Genomic DNA, 15,629 nt, shown 5'->3' on the forward strand with positions numbered 1-15,629 from the left:
CGGGAACCTGGGGTCCTCAGGAGCAACGGGGAACACAGGGACGATGGGGATATTGAAGGCAATAGAGACTTCAAGGAGTAATGAGGACCCTGAGGGATCATTAACACCCCAGGGGTGATGGGGATCCCAGGGACATTGAGGACTGGAAGATTATGAGGACACACAAGTACACTGGTGACACCTGGACTGACGGGGACCCCAGTGGTGTGGGGAACTCCAAGGGTGAAGGGGACACAGGGACAACAGGACACCAGGGGTGATGGGGACCTTGGAGTGAGGGAGAATCCCAGGAACAATAGGGACCCTGAAGGTGACAGGGACCCCAAGAAGTAATGAGGACCTTGAGGGATAGTGAACACCCCAGGGGGGATGGAGACCTCAGGGACAATGAGAACCCCAGGGGACAGTAGGGACCTGAGAGGTGATGGGCACCTGATGGGTGGTGCATACTCCAGGGGTTATGAGAACCCTAAGAAGTGATGGGAAGATATGGGGTGGCTGAGACCACAGGGTGGCCTGGGACAGGGACACTTGCAAACAGGGACCCTGAGGGTGCTGGGAGCAGCATGTGAGGACTCCAGGCTGTGTCACCACAAGACCACAGAGGCTGTGGGACACAGGGGCTGTTGTCCAGGATCTCACCCTGTACTGGCATGTGCCTCCTCCCCATTCCCTGGTGACTCTGTCCCAGGTTGTGCCATTCATTGTGGTGACCCCATCCCTGATGACCCTTTCCCACTGGTGACTCCATGCTTCTGGTGACTCATACCCTGGTGCTCCCATCCCCTGCTGATCCCCTACATCTCAAGAAGGTGACAGGAGTGATGTTCTTACCTTGGACATGGCCCCTGATGGCCACAGGAGCATTATTCAGCCTAAGAAGGTGCCAAACCTGATACAGGAGTCTCGTAGCCACCAGGACCTGCACTAGGAGCTACTCTTCAGCCACAGCAGGTGGGCATGGGAATGGGCCTGTCTCCAGCTGGGTGTCTGGGTGTGGTGGCTGGTTGAAGCCTGTCCATCACTACAGGGGGATCCTGCCCTGGCACAGGGCCAAGCTCCAGAAGATGCTGGAGAGCTGGTGGCTGAGTCCCCTGTGGGAGGAGCTGCAGGGACCCCCATCTGACCTGGAGCAGCAGCTGAGGAAGCGCCACCACAGACTTGAGGAGGTCTGTGATGTCCATTTGTCCTTGTCTGTCTGTCCCAGCCTCCATCCCTGTATCCAGGCCAGTTCTCCTGCCTTCACCTCGCTGTCTTCCATCCATTCATCCACCCATGTATCCATACATATGTGCATGAATCCATCCATCATCCATCCATGTACCCATGAATCCATCCCTCCATCCAACTTCCTTCCATCCATCCATCCATCCATCCATCCATCCATCCATCCATCCATCCATCCATCCATCCATCCATCCATCCACATGTCCATCCAGCCATGTATCCACTTCCTTCCCTAGGGACAGCCAAGTGCTGATCGGGCTGTTGGAGCAGTTCAGCTGAGTAATGTTCAGGGAACTTGAGGAGTGGCCGAAGGAAGCTGAACAGGGTGGACACGGGTCAAGGGATGGCCATCAGTGACCAGGTCATGGTAACAGCTGAGGGAACACCTGTGTCAGGAGACAATCAGGTCATGGGGGGGGCTGAGGGAATCCCAACCAGGCCTCATGGCTGCCCCTCCTGCAGCCTGAGCGAGAGCTGGCTGGGCCAGAGCTGGACCCTCATCCCAAGTTCCTGCAGGTATGGGACAGCCTGTAGAACATGAAGCTGGCAGAGGCAGGTGCCTGGCACATGTAAGCCAAAGACAGCCCAGCAGAGCTCCCTGAGCCCCCTGGCACACACTGGGCTGCCCCTGTCCCCAGCACATCCTGGCACTGGGAACAGCACGCGGCACTGCCATTCTGAGTGAGCTTGTGGTTGGGGGTGAGTACTGGAGCCTTGGTGTCCCCATGCTGGTGACAACCAGGATGCCAGGGTAGGAAGGAGGTGGTAACACCAGGGCAGTGCCAGGGATGATATGGGGGATGCAGGCAACACTCTCCCTCAGACCTGTACCTGCCCTGACTCCATGAACCAGAAAACAACCAAATAAAGTCTTTTATCTGGTTTTCTTGATGGAAATGGGACAGAGACGGGGAAGGGGTGGCATTGCCTTGGGCTAGTGGTGCATTGTGGGGATGGAGGGTGATCATGGTGGCCACTGGCTCATTTTACCAGTGGTGCCAGTAGCCCAACTGCAGTTGGTGTCCATCCAAGGCCTTCAGCCATCCCCTGGTGACTCTGAGCTTTCCTTACTCCTTCAGACTCCTTCTCCTTTCTTCTGTGTCTTCTCCTAGTTTTTTTTTCCATTTCCACAGTTAAATGTGTTTCACCTCTGCCCTTTCCACCTGCAGATGGGAGGCACTGGGAGGGAGGAAGAGACACTGGTTTGAATAGGTCTCATACCAACAGCCCCAGGCTGACAGCACCACCCTGGGCACCAAGGCAGGGAACAGACCATTGTTCTGCGGAATCTGCACCCTAGACTGCTCTCTGCACTCCTTGCCTGCTCCATTCCTGCTCCCTGCATCCCCTGACTGTATCTTGCCCACCCCCTGAATCTCCCTGCCTGCACCCTGCCTTTTCCCTGCCTTCTCACCCCATCCTGTCTAGCCCCGTCCCATGAGGATGCTTCCCCACCCTGCCAGGTGTAGCAATGCAGGACGTGCCCAACTCACTCCAATCCAGCTCAGAGGGGCCACAGTCACTGCGGCAACATCGTCTTATGGCCTGGGAGAGCCTTGGCACCATCCTGGGACATTGGTGGCACCATCCTGGCACTGTCCTGCTATGCACGGCCAGTGCCAGGACGGGGACAGTGGTTCTTGTGCTTGGCCTATGCCTACATGGCACTAGGGATGGAGCCTCCTGCAAGCAGCGTGCTAGGCTGTGCTGGGCTGCGGTGCCACACCACAGCGAACTGCAGCACCCCCTGCTGTGGTGTGCCAGGCCATGCTGTGACACATCTGTACTGTACCATAACATTCCATGCCGTGCCACAGCTGTGCCATGCCGCACAGTGCCATTCCGTCCCACGCAGCGCCGTGCGGTGCAGCCGCTGCAGGGCCGTCCAGCGGGGCGGGGACTGGGGCAGGTGTTGCTCACCCTGCTCCTCCCTCCGCTCAAGCCCAGACCCGTCCGTGCCCCGGCGCAGCGCAGCCGGCAGCGGCGGCGGGCTCAGGTAAGGGATTCTCCCACCCCGCCGGGACCCCCGGGGCCTCCGTCCTGCCTCTGGCCGCCCAGTGCGACGTGGAGCGGTCTGGGGAAACTGAGGCATGGCCAGGCGACGGCGCTGGAAAAGCGGTGTGAACCCCCACCCCCCCGTCCCACTGCGCCCCTTTCACTCCCTCTCCAAGAGTTTGGGAGTCTTGGGGTGCTAGGGACCCCCTTTTCCGAGGCCGGCGGTCGCCCCACCCCAGGATCTGCCACCAGCCCAGATGGAAAAGAAAGGAAAACTGGGAGAGGTGCCTAGCGAAACCAGCTGGGGCGGGAGCGAGGGGCCCCTCGGCCCTCCCCCCCACCGCACCCTGACCACCTTTGACCCTTTCGAGGGTGTCACCCTCCCCCGCTTCGCGCAGTCCGCACCCTTTATTTATGGTAGGACCTACAAGAAGGCAAAGCAAACATAGCCTCGCCTCCCCTCCACCGCCATCGCGGCACGCCCGGGGTGACAGTGAGAGATTTTAGGGGTGCAGGGTGGGAGGCACCCATGAGTGCAGCCCGGCTGGGGGCGTGGGGACGAACTGTGTCCCCGCTGTTGCCCGCAGGCTCTCGGCGCGGCATGGGGGAGGCGAGTGACATGGACAGCGGAATCATGCTGCACTCGGGTGAGAAGGGGGTTTGGGGGTGAGGGAGGTTTTGGGGTGCCCCTGTCGCGCATGAGTGCTCTGATAGACGTGTCCCTCCTTCCCAGGCAGAGAACGGAGCACTTCGGTGCATGGTGACACACTAGGGACACAAGCTGCCTGGAAAAACCTTTGGGGAAATGAAGGGGTGGAGGAATGGAGGCTTCCCCTGCTTTTCGGGAGGCACCCCAAGTGTAGTGGGGGGGTGCTGTGGACAGGATTTGACTCAGACGGGTTTGGCTTGGGATGGCTGAGTCAGACTGAAACTTTCCTCCTGTGCCCCCGCTCCCACCCCCCAGCAGGGACGTCACACGTGTCCCGGGGGGGTGGGGGGGACTGAAGCACCCATGGTGCTGCTGGGGGAATTTCATGCATACGCTGTGGGATTTGGAGGACCCATGGGTGCTGCTGGGGGAGGGGTTCCTGGATACCCTGGGGGGTTGGAACACCAATGGGTGCTGCTGGGTGGGGGAAACAGGTGTTCCACGGGAGTCAGTACACCCACGGATGCTGCTGTGGGGGAAGGGAGGCACAGCTGTTTTGGAGTAGCTGGAGTACCCATGGGTGCTGGAGGGAGGATCATGGCTGCTTTTTTCTGTCCCTGCGGTGGAGGGAAACTAAAGCAGGGAGGCTGTGGGGTGGTGGAGGGTGGTACCTGGGTGCTCCCATCCCTCCAGACGTCCATGTGTCTGTTCCAGGCCCTGACAGCCCAGTGTCCCCACCGAAGGAGCGGGTGCAGGTGGGGCAGCGGCAGCAGCAGGCACTGGAGGCCCAGCTTGATGGCTGCATCCAGGAGCTGCGACAGCTGTGCCTGCGTGAGGCGGTGAGCAGGGCATGAGGACCCCCTGCCCACCTTCATGTACTGCCATGGCTCTGCTCAGTGTCCCTGTGCCATCCTTAGGAGCTGACGGGGACCCTGCCCTGCGAGTACCCCCTGAAAGCTGGCGAGAAGCCCCCCAAGGTCCGTCGCAGGATCGGGGCTGCCTTCAAGCTGGATGAGATCGCCATTCTGCATGGGGTGGTGAGGCAATCCCTGGGGTGCAACAGTCGTGGGGACCCATCCCATCCCATCCCATCCCATCCCATCCCATCCCATCCCATCCCATCCCATTCCCTCTGCTGTGGAAACTGCCTGAGAGTCACCTGGAAATGTTGCCATCCCCATCCCATTGGTGGTGGTTGGGTGTCAAGTGCTGTAGGTGAGGGGGCAGGGGGGTGCTTTCAAGCATGATGGGTGGTGTTAGGGTGCTAATGGGGTTATCATGGGGTCCTAAACATAATGTGTGGGGTTGGGGTGCCAAAGTGATGGGTGTGGGGCCGTCCCAGGTGTATCAGGGTGCCAGAATTACGGGAGGAGGTGGGTTCCATATGTTATGGGTAGTGGTGGGGTCCTGAGCATGATGGGTGGTGTTGGGGTCTCAGATGAGATGCTGGGAGGGGTTGGGATCCCAAGTGCTATGGGTGGTGTTGGGGTGTTAAGCATGATGGAGGGCTCAGGAGTGTTGAGATGTGTTTCTGAGCATGTCCCCTGCCCCCTGCAGGACCCTCTGGAACGGGAGCGGGCACTGCAGCTGCAGATTGCCGAGGCCTCCCGCCGGCTCTGCCACGAGGAGAACATTGGCCGGCAGGTGCGCAAGAGGCGGCAGACGGCAGCACTCCGGGAGGAGCAGAAGCTGCGAGATCTGGAACAGGTCTTGAGCCAGCGGCGGCTCCAGGCAGGGCAGCGGGACACCAGTACTGCCAAGGGTGAGACCCCGAGCCCCATGGTGGGGAGATGCTGGAGAGCAGGGAGGCAGAATGCGGTGCTGCTTGGTTGGGTGCTCCTGGGGAATGCATCTGAATTACCCCTTCTCTGTGAATGCACCCCACTGGATGCTGCCCAGTCCTTCATCCCAAGTGCATGCACCCCTCTGGATGCGTGCCCCTCTGCCGTTCCCCTGTGTGTCCCTTCCCAATATGCCATCCACAATGTGTGTACCCCATCCCAGTTCCCATGCCTGGTGAATGTACCTTCCTGGATGCACCCCAAATTCCCATTCATGGTGAATACAAAAATAGGAATGCATGGATGTATTGGATCCTTGGATGCACTCCAGCTTTCCATCCTGTGTGAATACAACTTGGTTCTACACCCCCAATGAATGCACCCCCCCAATACCCTCTGATGAATGCACCCCAATTTCCATCCCTGCTGAATATACCCCTTGGATGCCCCCTGGGAGACCATCCCTGCTACATGCACCTTGATACACTCTCACAGTTAATGCACCCTTTTGAAGGTACCCCAGTACTTAATCTCTGGTGGTTGTACCCTTGTGAGTGCACCCCAAAACATAGTCCCCAGTGCATGCACCCCGAATAAACCATTCCTGGCATATGTATCCCCTGAATGTACCCCAAAAGTCCATCCACAGTGCATGTACCCCGATAAACCATCCCCAGCAGTACCCCACTGAATCTACCCCAGTACTTCACCTCCATTGATTGCACCCCTCTGAAAGCACCCTAATAATTCACACTTGCTGCTTGCACCCCATAACTATCCCAAATCACTCATCCTCAGCACCTGCACCCAAAGGGGGGCAGGATGTGGCCCAGCTGCCATGTCCCCATCCCAGTGGCGGCCATCCAAGGGGGTCCCCATTCTCTCCATCCCTGTCCCCTCCGAGGACCAGAGCCATGGTGTGGCATCTCCTTCCCTGTTGGTGCCCCCAGCCTGCCCATCCCAGGCAGGCTGGGAACTGCACACGGCTCAGCAGAGCCGGCCTGGCCGGTACCGCTGCCGTCCCGGAGCGTGTTGGGACAGGTGGTGTGGGAGAGGGGAGTGGAGGCCTGCGGGGACGCGCTGGGTGGTGGCGGGGCCGTGGGAGCGCTTTGGCACCCGGAGGCGGCCCCAGCTCTGTTCTCACAGGGCCCTGCCCCTTAGAGCTCAGTGCCTCCAATCAGAGCTCCATATTTGACACCGGCCTGCTGGAGGAGGGTGAGGGGGCTGTGGGGACCAGGGGGGACCCCTGGTATCTTCCCTCCATTCCAAGCATTCCTGTGTCCCCTCTATCTCTACTCTCCCTGTGGCTCCTCCAACCCATTCCACTGCCATGTGTCCCCTCCATGCCATTCCCTTTTGTGTCCCTTCTATCCCAACCCCCCATATCTCCCCTCCATACCAACCAACCACCTGTTCCCTCCATCCCAACTCTCTCTTTGTGTCCCCTCCATCCCAACCCTCCATCTCTCCTGCAGAGGACACACGGCCACCAGGACCTGCCACCCCACAGAGGTCCCCATCTCCCAAGGACCCCACCAAGGAGGAGGAGGAGCATTCAGGGCTTCTGATGCCACCCCCCATTCCCTGGCAGGAGACCAGCCTGGACAAACCCTATGAGAGGGCCAAAAATCCCAGCATCGACCTTGAGGATGGGGAAACCCAGAGCTCCCAGTGCTGTCTTGGGTCCCTGATGGCTGCCCCTGCCAGCTCCTTGGCCCCCAGCAGCCCTGACTCTGCAGGCTCCCCAGTGTCCAGGACAGGGGACCCTTCCTACCGGTTCGTCCCCATCCGGACCCTGGTGCTGTGCCGGCAGGCAGGTTCCAGTGCTCCCAGCACCCCAGAGCCATCAGGACGGCTGGGACAGACCCAATCTCTGAGGTATGTCCTGAGCATGGGGAGGATAGACAAGGGCCTCTGCAAGGGACGATGGAGATAACCCCATGGAGTGGGGGATGGAGATAATCCCATGTGGAGGATGGAGCTCAGTCCATGGGAAGGAGGATGGGAATGACCCTGTGAAAATGATGGAGTTCAGTTCATGGGGAAGATGTTGGAAATAATCCCATAGGAAGGATGGAGATAGTCCCACTGGCAGTAAAATGGATCTAACCCTGTGGGAAGGAGGATGGGAGTAATCCTGTGGGAGAGGATAAAGAGACTCTCATGGAGATAATGGAGCTAAACCCATGGGGAGGAGGATGGAGATAATCCCATGGAAAAGATAATGGAGAGAACACCAAGGGAAGGCTGAACCTAACTCTATGGGGAGGATGGAGAAGATCTTATGGGGAGAATGGAGGAGATGGAACTAACCCCATGGAAATGATGGACCTCAGTCATTGGGAGCATGGACACAATATTATGGGGAGGATTGAGATAATCCCAGAGAGAGGATGAAGGTAATTCAGTGGGGATGTGGGAGAAAACCTTGTGGGGAGAATGGACAGAAATCCGTTAGGAGGAGGTTGGAAGTGATTCCGTGGAGAGGATGGAAGTAACTGTATGGAGATTATGGAGGTCAGCCCCATGGGGAGGATGAACTGATCCCTTGGGAGGAGGCTGGAGACTGCCCCACAGGGAAGCTGGAGCTAATCCCATGGGAGGAGGCTAGATGTCTCCCTGCGGGGTGGCTACTCCCCACACCCATGGGTACACCTTTCCCAGGGCTTGCCCTGGCTTTAGGGTGAGGGGAAGGGTCCTTCTGCAGCCACAGTGTCTTGCCTGCAGGGTGGACCCATGCTGGCAGCCAGCTGAGCCACGGGGCCGCAGCACCGCACCCCGCCGGCGCCCCACCTACTACACAGTCACAGTGCCCACCTCCTGCATCCTGACCTCTGGCCCTGCATGCCGCTCTGGCTCTGATGACAGCATCTCCGACCTCTCCAGCATCTCCCACGCCACCTCCCCGGGCAGCAGCAGCCCTGATATGTCCTTTGCAGTTCCGCTGCCCCTTGCTGAGTCTGGTTACTACCCACGGGGTGCCCTCCAGCTCCTGCCACCTGCTGGCCCCCTGACTTTCCTGTACGAGCAGGATCTGGCCCCACTGCGGTACCAGCGCCTGGTGCCCTCACGCAGCCGCATTGTGCGCACACCCTCACTCAAAGACTACGCGCCCGCTGGGGCCCGGGGGCTCTCCAAGGCCGCCGTCACTGAGGAGCTCAAGTCATGGCACCAACGCGCCCGGCTGAGGGGTGCCCGGCCCCACTCCCTCGACCGGCAAGGGGCTTTCCAGAGACCCCATGGTGGGACCACCAAGGACATGCCCATTGCTCATGGAATCCTGTCACTGGTTCAGGTATGACACAGGGTCTGGCTGGGAGTGGTCGTGTGGGAGAAAGGGGACCCCCTGGGTGCTGTCCTGCAGGTGGCATGAGCAGCAAGCTCATGGTAGTGTAGGGACATGCAGCTCTGGTGGGGTCCCATGAGGATTTCTAGGGCAGGAGTGAAGTCCTGAGGGAGTCCATGAGGTCCTCTGAGGGTTGTTGGGACAGGACTGGGATTCCAGAAGAGACCGTGGGGCAGGAAAATGGTCTCAGGAGGGTCCTGAGGAGAGGATCAAGGTCCTTTAAGATCCTTTGAGGCAGGATCGGGACCCTCTGAGGGAGGGTCCTCTGAGCAGGTCCAAGGTCCTATAGGTTGGGTCTGGAGGGTCCCTGATAGTTCCTGGGGCAGGACCAGTGTCCTGAGTGGGTCCCAGTGGGAAGATTAGGGTCCTGAGGGAATCACAAAACAAGAATTTGGGTCCCACAGCGGTCCCTGGGGCAGGACTGGGTTCCTGAGGAGGTCCAACAGCCAGGAATGGGGTCTTATGTTCTTGGGAACAGAAGTAAGGTCTTTAAGGTCCTTCAGGACAAGATGAGACCCTGCTGTGGGTCCCATGGGCAGGTTTGGAGTTCCGTGTAGGTCCCAGGGGCAGAACCAGGACTCCCTGGAGCAGGACTGGGGTCCCATGTAAGTCCCTGGGATAGGGTCAGGACCTTAAGGGTGTCTCTGGAGCAGGACTGGGGTTCCATGTAGGTGCCTACTTTCTCTTGAAGATCCCAAGTGCAAGACAAGGACCCTACTGGCATCCCAGAGGAAATTCCAGAAACTTAAGGGGGTTACTGGGGCAAGACTGGCATCCCATGAGAGTCCCATGGGAAGGACCAGTACTTCAGGGGGGTCCCTAGGTCAGGATCCATATGGGTCCCTCCTGTCACACCCAGGTTCCCACAAGCAGGACTCATGTCCCTGGGGTGGCACTGGGGTGCCCTTGAGCAGGGAAGGATCCCTGCAGACATTTCAGTGGCCAGCTCCCCTTTTCCTCCTGGGAGTCTCGCTGGGACAAATGCACCCGTGGCACAGCTGGGACACAGGCTGAGCAAGTGAGGACCTGTGGCCATGCCCCCACAGCTCCTCCAGCCAGCCCTGGTGCCGGGATGTGCCCCCAGTGGTGCCCCTCGAACAAGGTAGGATGCCAGCACCCACAGGGTCTTTGTTCCCCCAGGGTCCCCCGGTGCAGGTGCTGCGACGCTCAGCAGCCGGCGTGCCCGTGCAGGTCTATATGCCTGAGAACGGCGAGATTGTCACCCAAGTGTGAGTGCTCATGTCCTCACCCCGAGGTGGGGGCACATCCTGGCTGGCCCAGGGGCGGCAGGGACGTCTCGTGCCTCCCCACCCCGGCATGGGGACACAGGAGGGAGCCACAGTGGGGTGGCAGGGGCTGGCCCTCACCCCATGTTCCCTCACTGGCACTGCAGTGCTGATAGGGACACTGTGACCCCAGTGCTTGTGGTGACCTTGGTGTCACCACGACCCTGAATTGAGGTTCTGGTCTGTAATAAAAGTGGTTTTTGGGATACATCACTCTCAGGATGTGTCACCTCCATGTCCCCTCTGACGTCCCCCATCCCTGAGTCCCGTTGGCATTGCCAGGATGGGACTCAGTGGATTTGGGGTCTGGCTGTTCTCAGGGTAGTAATGGGGTGATCCCAGTGGCAAGAGGGTGCCCCCGATCCAGCTGTGCAACCCTGGCACCCAGTGACCCAGGCTGGGAAAGGGGCATGGAGTAGAAAGGAAGGATGGAATGAAGGTGAAGGGTGCGGGGTTGGGGTGCAGGAGGGTGGGCAGGAAGGGTGCAGGGGAGGGGTGCAAGGATGGGTAAAGGGATGGGGTGCAGGGAGAGGGAAATAAGGTGTTCCGGGAAAGGATGGGGTTGGAGAAAGGGTGCTGTGAACCAAAGTGATGGGGTGCAGGGAAGGGATGGGGTGCAGGGCAGGCAAATAAGGAGGGCAGGGGTGGCATGAGATGGGAGAAGGGGTGCCGGGAGAGGAAATGATGGGGAGCAGGGGGTAGGGAAGGGATTTGATGTAGGGGATGGGGTGCCGGGAGTGGTGCAAGGACGAGCGAAGGGATGGGGTGCAAGAAGAGGGGAAATAAGGGTTGCGGGGGGGTGCAGTGGTGTGGAGCCAGTGCTAGGGAAGACACTCCGGTCCCCGCATCCCCGCCCGGCCCTGCCAGTGCCCGGGGCCGGCGGCGCCGCTCCTCCCGGTGGGGGCGGGCGGGGGCCGGTGGCTGCGGCGGGAGGCGGCGCCGGGGGGACGGGAGAGGGGGGGTCACCAGGCAGCAATCGAGCGCCGCCGGGCTGCGGCGTCACTGCGGGCCTGCGCCGCCCCGCACCGGCACCGGACCACCGGGAGACACCGGCAGAGGGAGCGGCCCCGCGGCACCGGCGCCGGGCGGCACCAGGACCGGCCACCGGAGCGGATCCGGTCCCGGTGCCGCCGCGCAGCCGCCGCCCTTGTCCCGGGCAGCTCTGAGCGGGGACACCGGGCCCGGCCCCGGGATGGGGCCCGGCGGCCCCGGGAGCGGCTGGCCCCTGGCTGGGACCCTGCTGGTGGCCGTGGCCGCCTCGATGGGTAAGAGACATACGGGGACCGGGGAGGGCCGGTGGATCCGGTGCCACCCTGCGACTGGACACCGTGCCACCATCTGTGACACAGGGATCCCGCTGGGTGGGAGGGACTCAGTGCCACCAACCGTGACTGTGAGTCGTGCCACACACAGCCCCTTTGACCGGGGCTTGCTTGCAACAAAGTGTCCCCCTGGGCACTGTGTCAACTCCCCCCGAACCCGCCTCCCATTTGCCGTTTTCGGGGTGACCCCGGGAACAGCATGCAGGGAGCCGGTGGCTAACCGGGCCGGCATGCTCAGCCCCGAGGAATTTGGGGGCTTCCCATGTACGAACCCCGTGCCTCAGTTTCCCCACTTGTCCCTGAACTGCCGTGATCCCATTTTGGCGTGTGTGAATAATGCCATGCGAGATTCCCGCAAAGCCCGTTTCCGTGGCTGCCCGCCCACTGCCCCGGCCCCTCGGCCATCCCCGGGCCTCCACCCGCGGCTATTTCTGGGAAGACAGCTGGCTTCAGACAGAAATAGAGTGGGAAGTGCCACTGGAGCACGCGGAAGGAGGAGAAGCTGGGGAGATCTGGAGGAATCTGTAGGGGTCATAGGGCTGGGTGGGATGGAGTGGCATCTGCAAGGGTGTAGGGGTGGATGGAACAGGGTATGGGGGTACATAGGGGCAGGGTTTGGGAGGAAGTGGAGTGGGATGGAGCAGGATATGGGGGTACACAGGGGCAGAATGGAGCAGGCTTTTAAGGGATATGGGGCAGGATGGAGCAGAGCAGGGGTTTGGGGGTACATAGGGGCACAGTCTGTGGGTCCATGGGGCAGGATGGACCGGGGTACAAGGGGAATAGGACACAGTGGGGTACAGGCTGTACTCATGTGGGGGAGGAAGGGCATGGGGTGCTGCTGATGCCCCTGAGGGTGGTGGTGGCCAGGTGCTCCAAGGCCCCGGTGGTGGGCGGCTGTCCACAGTGGCCGGGGGTGAAGACTGCCTGTGGTACGTGGACAGAAATGGGTCATGGCACCCTGGCTTCGACTGCGAGTTCTTCACCTTCTGCTGCGGCACATGCCATCAGCGGTACTGCTGCCGAGACCCTCTGCGCCTGCTCACCGAGCGCCAGCAGCGCCACTGCCTTGCCTTCAGGTGCCACAGCCGGGGCTGATGGGGTTGGGGGCTCTCCTGGGTGGGCTGGGTGCTGGTACGGGATGCTGGGCACTAGTGCTGGGTGCTGGTGATAGGCAGTTGTACTGGGTGCTGTTCGTTGTGTGCTCTGCACTGGGCAGTGGTGCTGGACACTGGTATTGGGTACTGGGCACTGGTACTGGGTGTTGAATGCAGATGCTGTGCACTGGTTCTGAGCACTGGGGAGTGGTACTGGGCACTGGGCAGTGCTACTGGGCTGCCAGGCTGTTGGTTCTGGGTGCTGGACACTAACATTGGGTGCTGGGCATTGAGTGCTGGGTACTGGGCACTGGTACTGGGTGCTGGATACTGGTACTGGGTTGTTGGTCTCTGGGCAGTGGTACTGGGCATTGGTGCTTTGCAGTAGGTGCTGGGCATTCCTACTAGGTGCTGTGCTCTTTGTACTGGTACTGGGTGCCAGGCTCTTGGCATTGGTTCTGGGTGCTGGACACTGGTACTGGGCACAGGTTGCTGTGCACTGATACTGGGCACTGCACACTGGGGGATGGATGCTGTGGATCGGGTACTGGGTACTGGTACTGGGTGTTGACACTGGGTGCTGGATGCTGGTACTGGAAACTTACACTGGGTGCTGGGCACTGGTTACTGCTACTGGATGCTGGTCACTGGGCAGTGAGCACTGGTACAGTGCATTGGCACTGGGAACTGGGCACTGCTACTGGGTGGGCAATACTATTGGGTGCTGGGCAGTGGTCACTGCTACTTGGTGCTGATAGCAGTGCTGGACAGTGTCACTGGGCATTGGTTCTGGGCACTGGGCAGTGTCACTGGGCATTGGTTCTGGGCACTGGGCAGTGTCACTGGGTGCTGGGCACAGGGCAGTGGGCAGTATCAGTGGGTGCTGGCTGGGGGTGTGTGCCCCGGGTGCCCCCCAGGCCCTGCTCCCCACACATGGGGGTCCCACAGCCCCAAGACCATCGCGGGCATCGCCTCAGCCGTGGTGCTTTTCATCGCCATCGTCACCACCATCGTCTGCTGCTTCATGTGCTCCTGCTGCTACTTGTACCAGCGCCGGCAGCACTCCCGCACCCCCCTGCAAGGTGTGGGGCTGGGGGGCAGGGATGGGGGTGCAGGAGGACGAGTGGAGGAGGGTCCTGTAGGAAAAGAAGGTGGAGTGGGGTTGAGGGGGCCTAGAGGATTTCAGGGGGAAGGGGGGTCTGGTGGGGGGCTGTAGGGATGGGGGATGCAGGGTGTGGAGGGGGAGAGGATCAAGAGGGTCCTGCAGGTAAGGAGGTGCAGGGTTAAGAGGACCTGGGGTAATGGGAGGATGTAAGAATGGGGGATGCAAGAATGGGGGATGCAGGAGGAGGCTGTAAGTGCCCCAGTGGGGTGGGGGACTGGGGGAGCCTGGACGGTCAGCCTGTGGGAATTGGGGTTGTGTGTGTGTTGACTACAGGGGTGGGAGGTGCAGGAGGGTCCTGTAGGTAGAGGGTGGAGGGGTTTGGGAAGAGGCAAGGAGGGGGGGCCTGGAGGAATGCAGGGGTTGGGCAGCAGGGATGGGGGAGCTACAGGAGGATTCCAGAGGTACAGGGTGGTGGGATTTTAAGGGGGCCTCAAGGAATGCAGGGAGGCCTGGGGATGGAAAGGGGGAAGTTGCAGGGATGGGGGTTTGCAGGATCCAGTAGGTACAGGGAGAAGGGGTCTGGGGGTGGGGCTAGAGATGTGCAGGAGTGTTGGGGTGAAAGGTGGAAGCTGAACGGATGAGAGATGAGAGGGAGCAAAAAAGTCCCTCTCATGGTGGTGGGGAGGGGGGGGGCAAAGAGAAGGGGAGCTGTTGGAATGAAGGGAGGGATTGGGAGGGTGGGGGAGTGGATTGCAGGGATGAAGGTGTAGGAGGAGGGGTAGGGTGCAGGGATGGGGGAGAAGGAGAGGCCCTGAGGTACACAGTGGAGGGGGGGGGGGCGGGTGGGTGAGGTGGTGGGACCTGAAGGGATGTGGGGGGGAAAATTGGACACTGCGGTGGGGGTGTGGATAACACCCCAGTAGCTACAAACCCCAGGGCCACCGCCACTCTTAGGCACCATCCCTGTCCCTGTGTTGGGGTGCCACAGACCTCCCCAATCTCTCTTGCAGGCCCGGAAATTCCCTTGTCCAGCTACCACTCCGCAGCTCCCCCAGCTCCCTTCCCCATGGACCCCAAAGTTGGCCCTACACCTCCCCAGCCTGGCTTCACCCCCATGGCCATGTACCCCCCACCTGGCCCTGCCGCCCAGTACCCCATGTACCCCTCCGGCCCCCCTGTCTACAACCCCACAGGTGAGCACCGGGGGGAATGGGGACCCTCCCTATTCCTCGGGGGGCCTGGTGGCCTGGTGACACTCCATCTGCTCCCCCCACAGCACCACCACCCTACGTCCCGGCACAGCCCAGCTACCCTGGAGCATAAGTCCCCGCGGGGAACCCCACACCCGCCGCCGGCCAGCGGGGCCAGGCTGGGGACCCCAGAGACCCCCCCTGGCGCTGGGGAGCTGCCTTAGCTGGCGCTGGGCAGGGCTCTTCCCAGCCATCCTGAGGTGATCCGGTGCCAGCAGAACAGGGCGGCCCCTTGTGCCGCACACTGGGGCCTTTGTGGGCGCCTGCTCCCCCGGCTCTGGGTGCCAGTGGCCCCAAGCACCCGCGGAGGGGTTCCCGGGGGGGTCCTCCGAGGGCCGTGCATCGCTGTCTCCCTGCACACCGACCCCGGATTCACCCCCGGCTCTTCCCTCTGGGGTTGGCATTAAACCACGTCTTGTGCCCACAGCCTGCTGTCCTCTCGGTGGCTCTAATGGGGAAAAAGAAAGGGCAATGCCCCCAACCCCTTCCTGTGAATTGTAATACGGGGGAACATGAAATTCCTCTGTCCCTTCTGCTCCCGAGACTTCTCCATCCCAAAATTGTATTGGGA

The 15,629-nt window shown here is 60.9% G+C and overlaps 2 protein-coding genes across 2 annotated transcripts; both read left to right on the forward strand.

Annotated features, from left to right (window-relative positions):
* The first annotated feature begins 2,923 nt into the window (after positions 1 to 2,923).
* On the forward strand, positions 2,924 to 10,492 carry INAVA (innate immunity activator). Its single transcript, XM_064399359.1, has 7 exons — positions 2,924 to 3,869; positions 4,586 to 4,710; positions 4,789 to 4,908; positions 5,429 to 5,633; positions 7,128 to 7,530; positions 8,380 to 8,947; positions 10,139 to 10,492. Exons 1-7 carry the CDS (start codon positions 3,752 to 3,754, stop codon positions 10,229 to 10,231), a joined length of 1,632 nt encoding a protein of 543 aa, XP_064255429.1. The 5' UTR covers positions 2,924 to 3,751; the 3' UTR covers positions 10,232 to 10,492.
* Positions 10,493 to 11,238: 746 nt separating this feature from the next.
* Positions 11,239 to 15,484, forward strand: SHISA4 (shisa family member 4). The gene is made up of 5 exons (XM_064399362.1): positions 11,239 to 11,549; positions 12,514 to 12,685; positions 13,652 to 13,785; positions 14,819 to 15,001; positions 15,085 to 15,484. Exons 1-5 carry the CDS (start codon positions 11,477 to 11,479, stop codon positions 15,129 to 15,131), a joined length of 609 nt encoding a protein of 202 aa, XP_064255432.1. The 5' UTR covers positions 11,239 to 11,476; the 3' UTR covers positions 15,132 to 15,484.
* The last annotated feature ends 145 nt before the right edge of the window (positions 15,485 to 15,629 follow it).

The sequence above is a fragment of the Passer domesticus genome, chromosome 25, assembly GCF_036417665.1.
Source record: "Passer domesticus isolate bPasDom1 chromosome 25, bPasDom1.hap1, whole genome shotgun sequence".
NCBI lineage: Eukaryota > Metazoa > Chordata > Aves > Passeriformes > Passeridae > Passer > Passer domesticus.

Bases quoted from the DNA above. Each gene is read 5' to 3' on its own strand.
- INAVA (XM_064399359.1), top strand. From the start codon at position 3,752: ATGAGTGCAGCCCGGCTGGGGGCGTGGGGACGAACTGTGTCCCCGCTG. The intron at 4,711-4,788 runs GTGAGCAGGGCA...TGCCATCCTTAG, and splicing joins AGCTGTGCCTGCGTGAGGCG to GAGCTGACGGGGACCCTGCC. The intron at 8,948-10,138 runs GTATGACACAGG...TTGTTCCCCCAG, and splicing joins GAATCCTGTCACTGGTTCAG to GGTCCCCCGGTGCAGGTGCT.
- SHISA4 (XM_064399362.1), top strand. From the start codon at position 11,477: ATGGGGCCCGGCGGCCCCGGGAGCGGCTGGCCCCTGGCTGGGACCCTG. The intron at 12,686-13,651 runs GTGCCACAGCCG...GGGGTCCCACAG, and splicing joins CGCCACTGCCTTGCCTTCAG to CCCCAAGACCATCGCGGGCA. The intron at 13,786-14,818 runs GTGTGGGGCTGG...TCTCTCTTGCAG, and splicing joins CTCCCGCACCCCCCTGCAAG to GCCCGGAAATTCCCTTGTCC.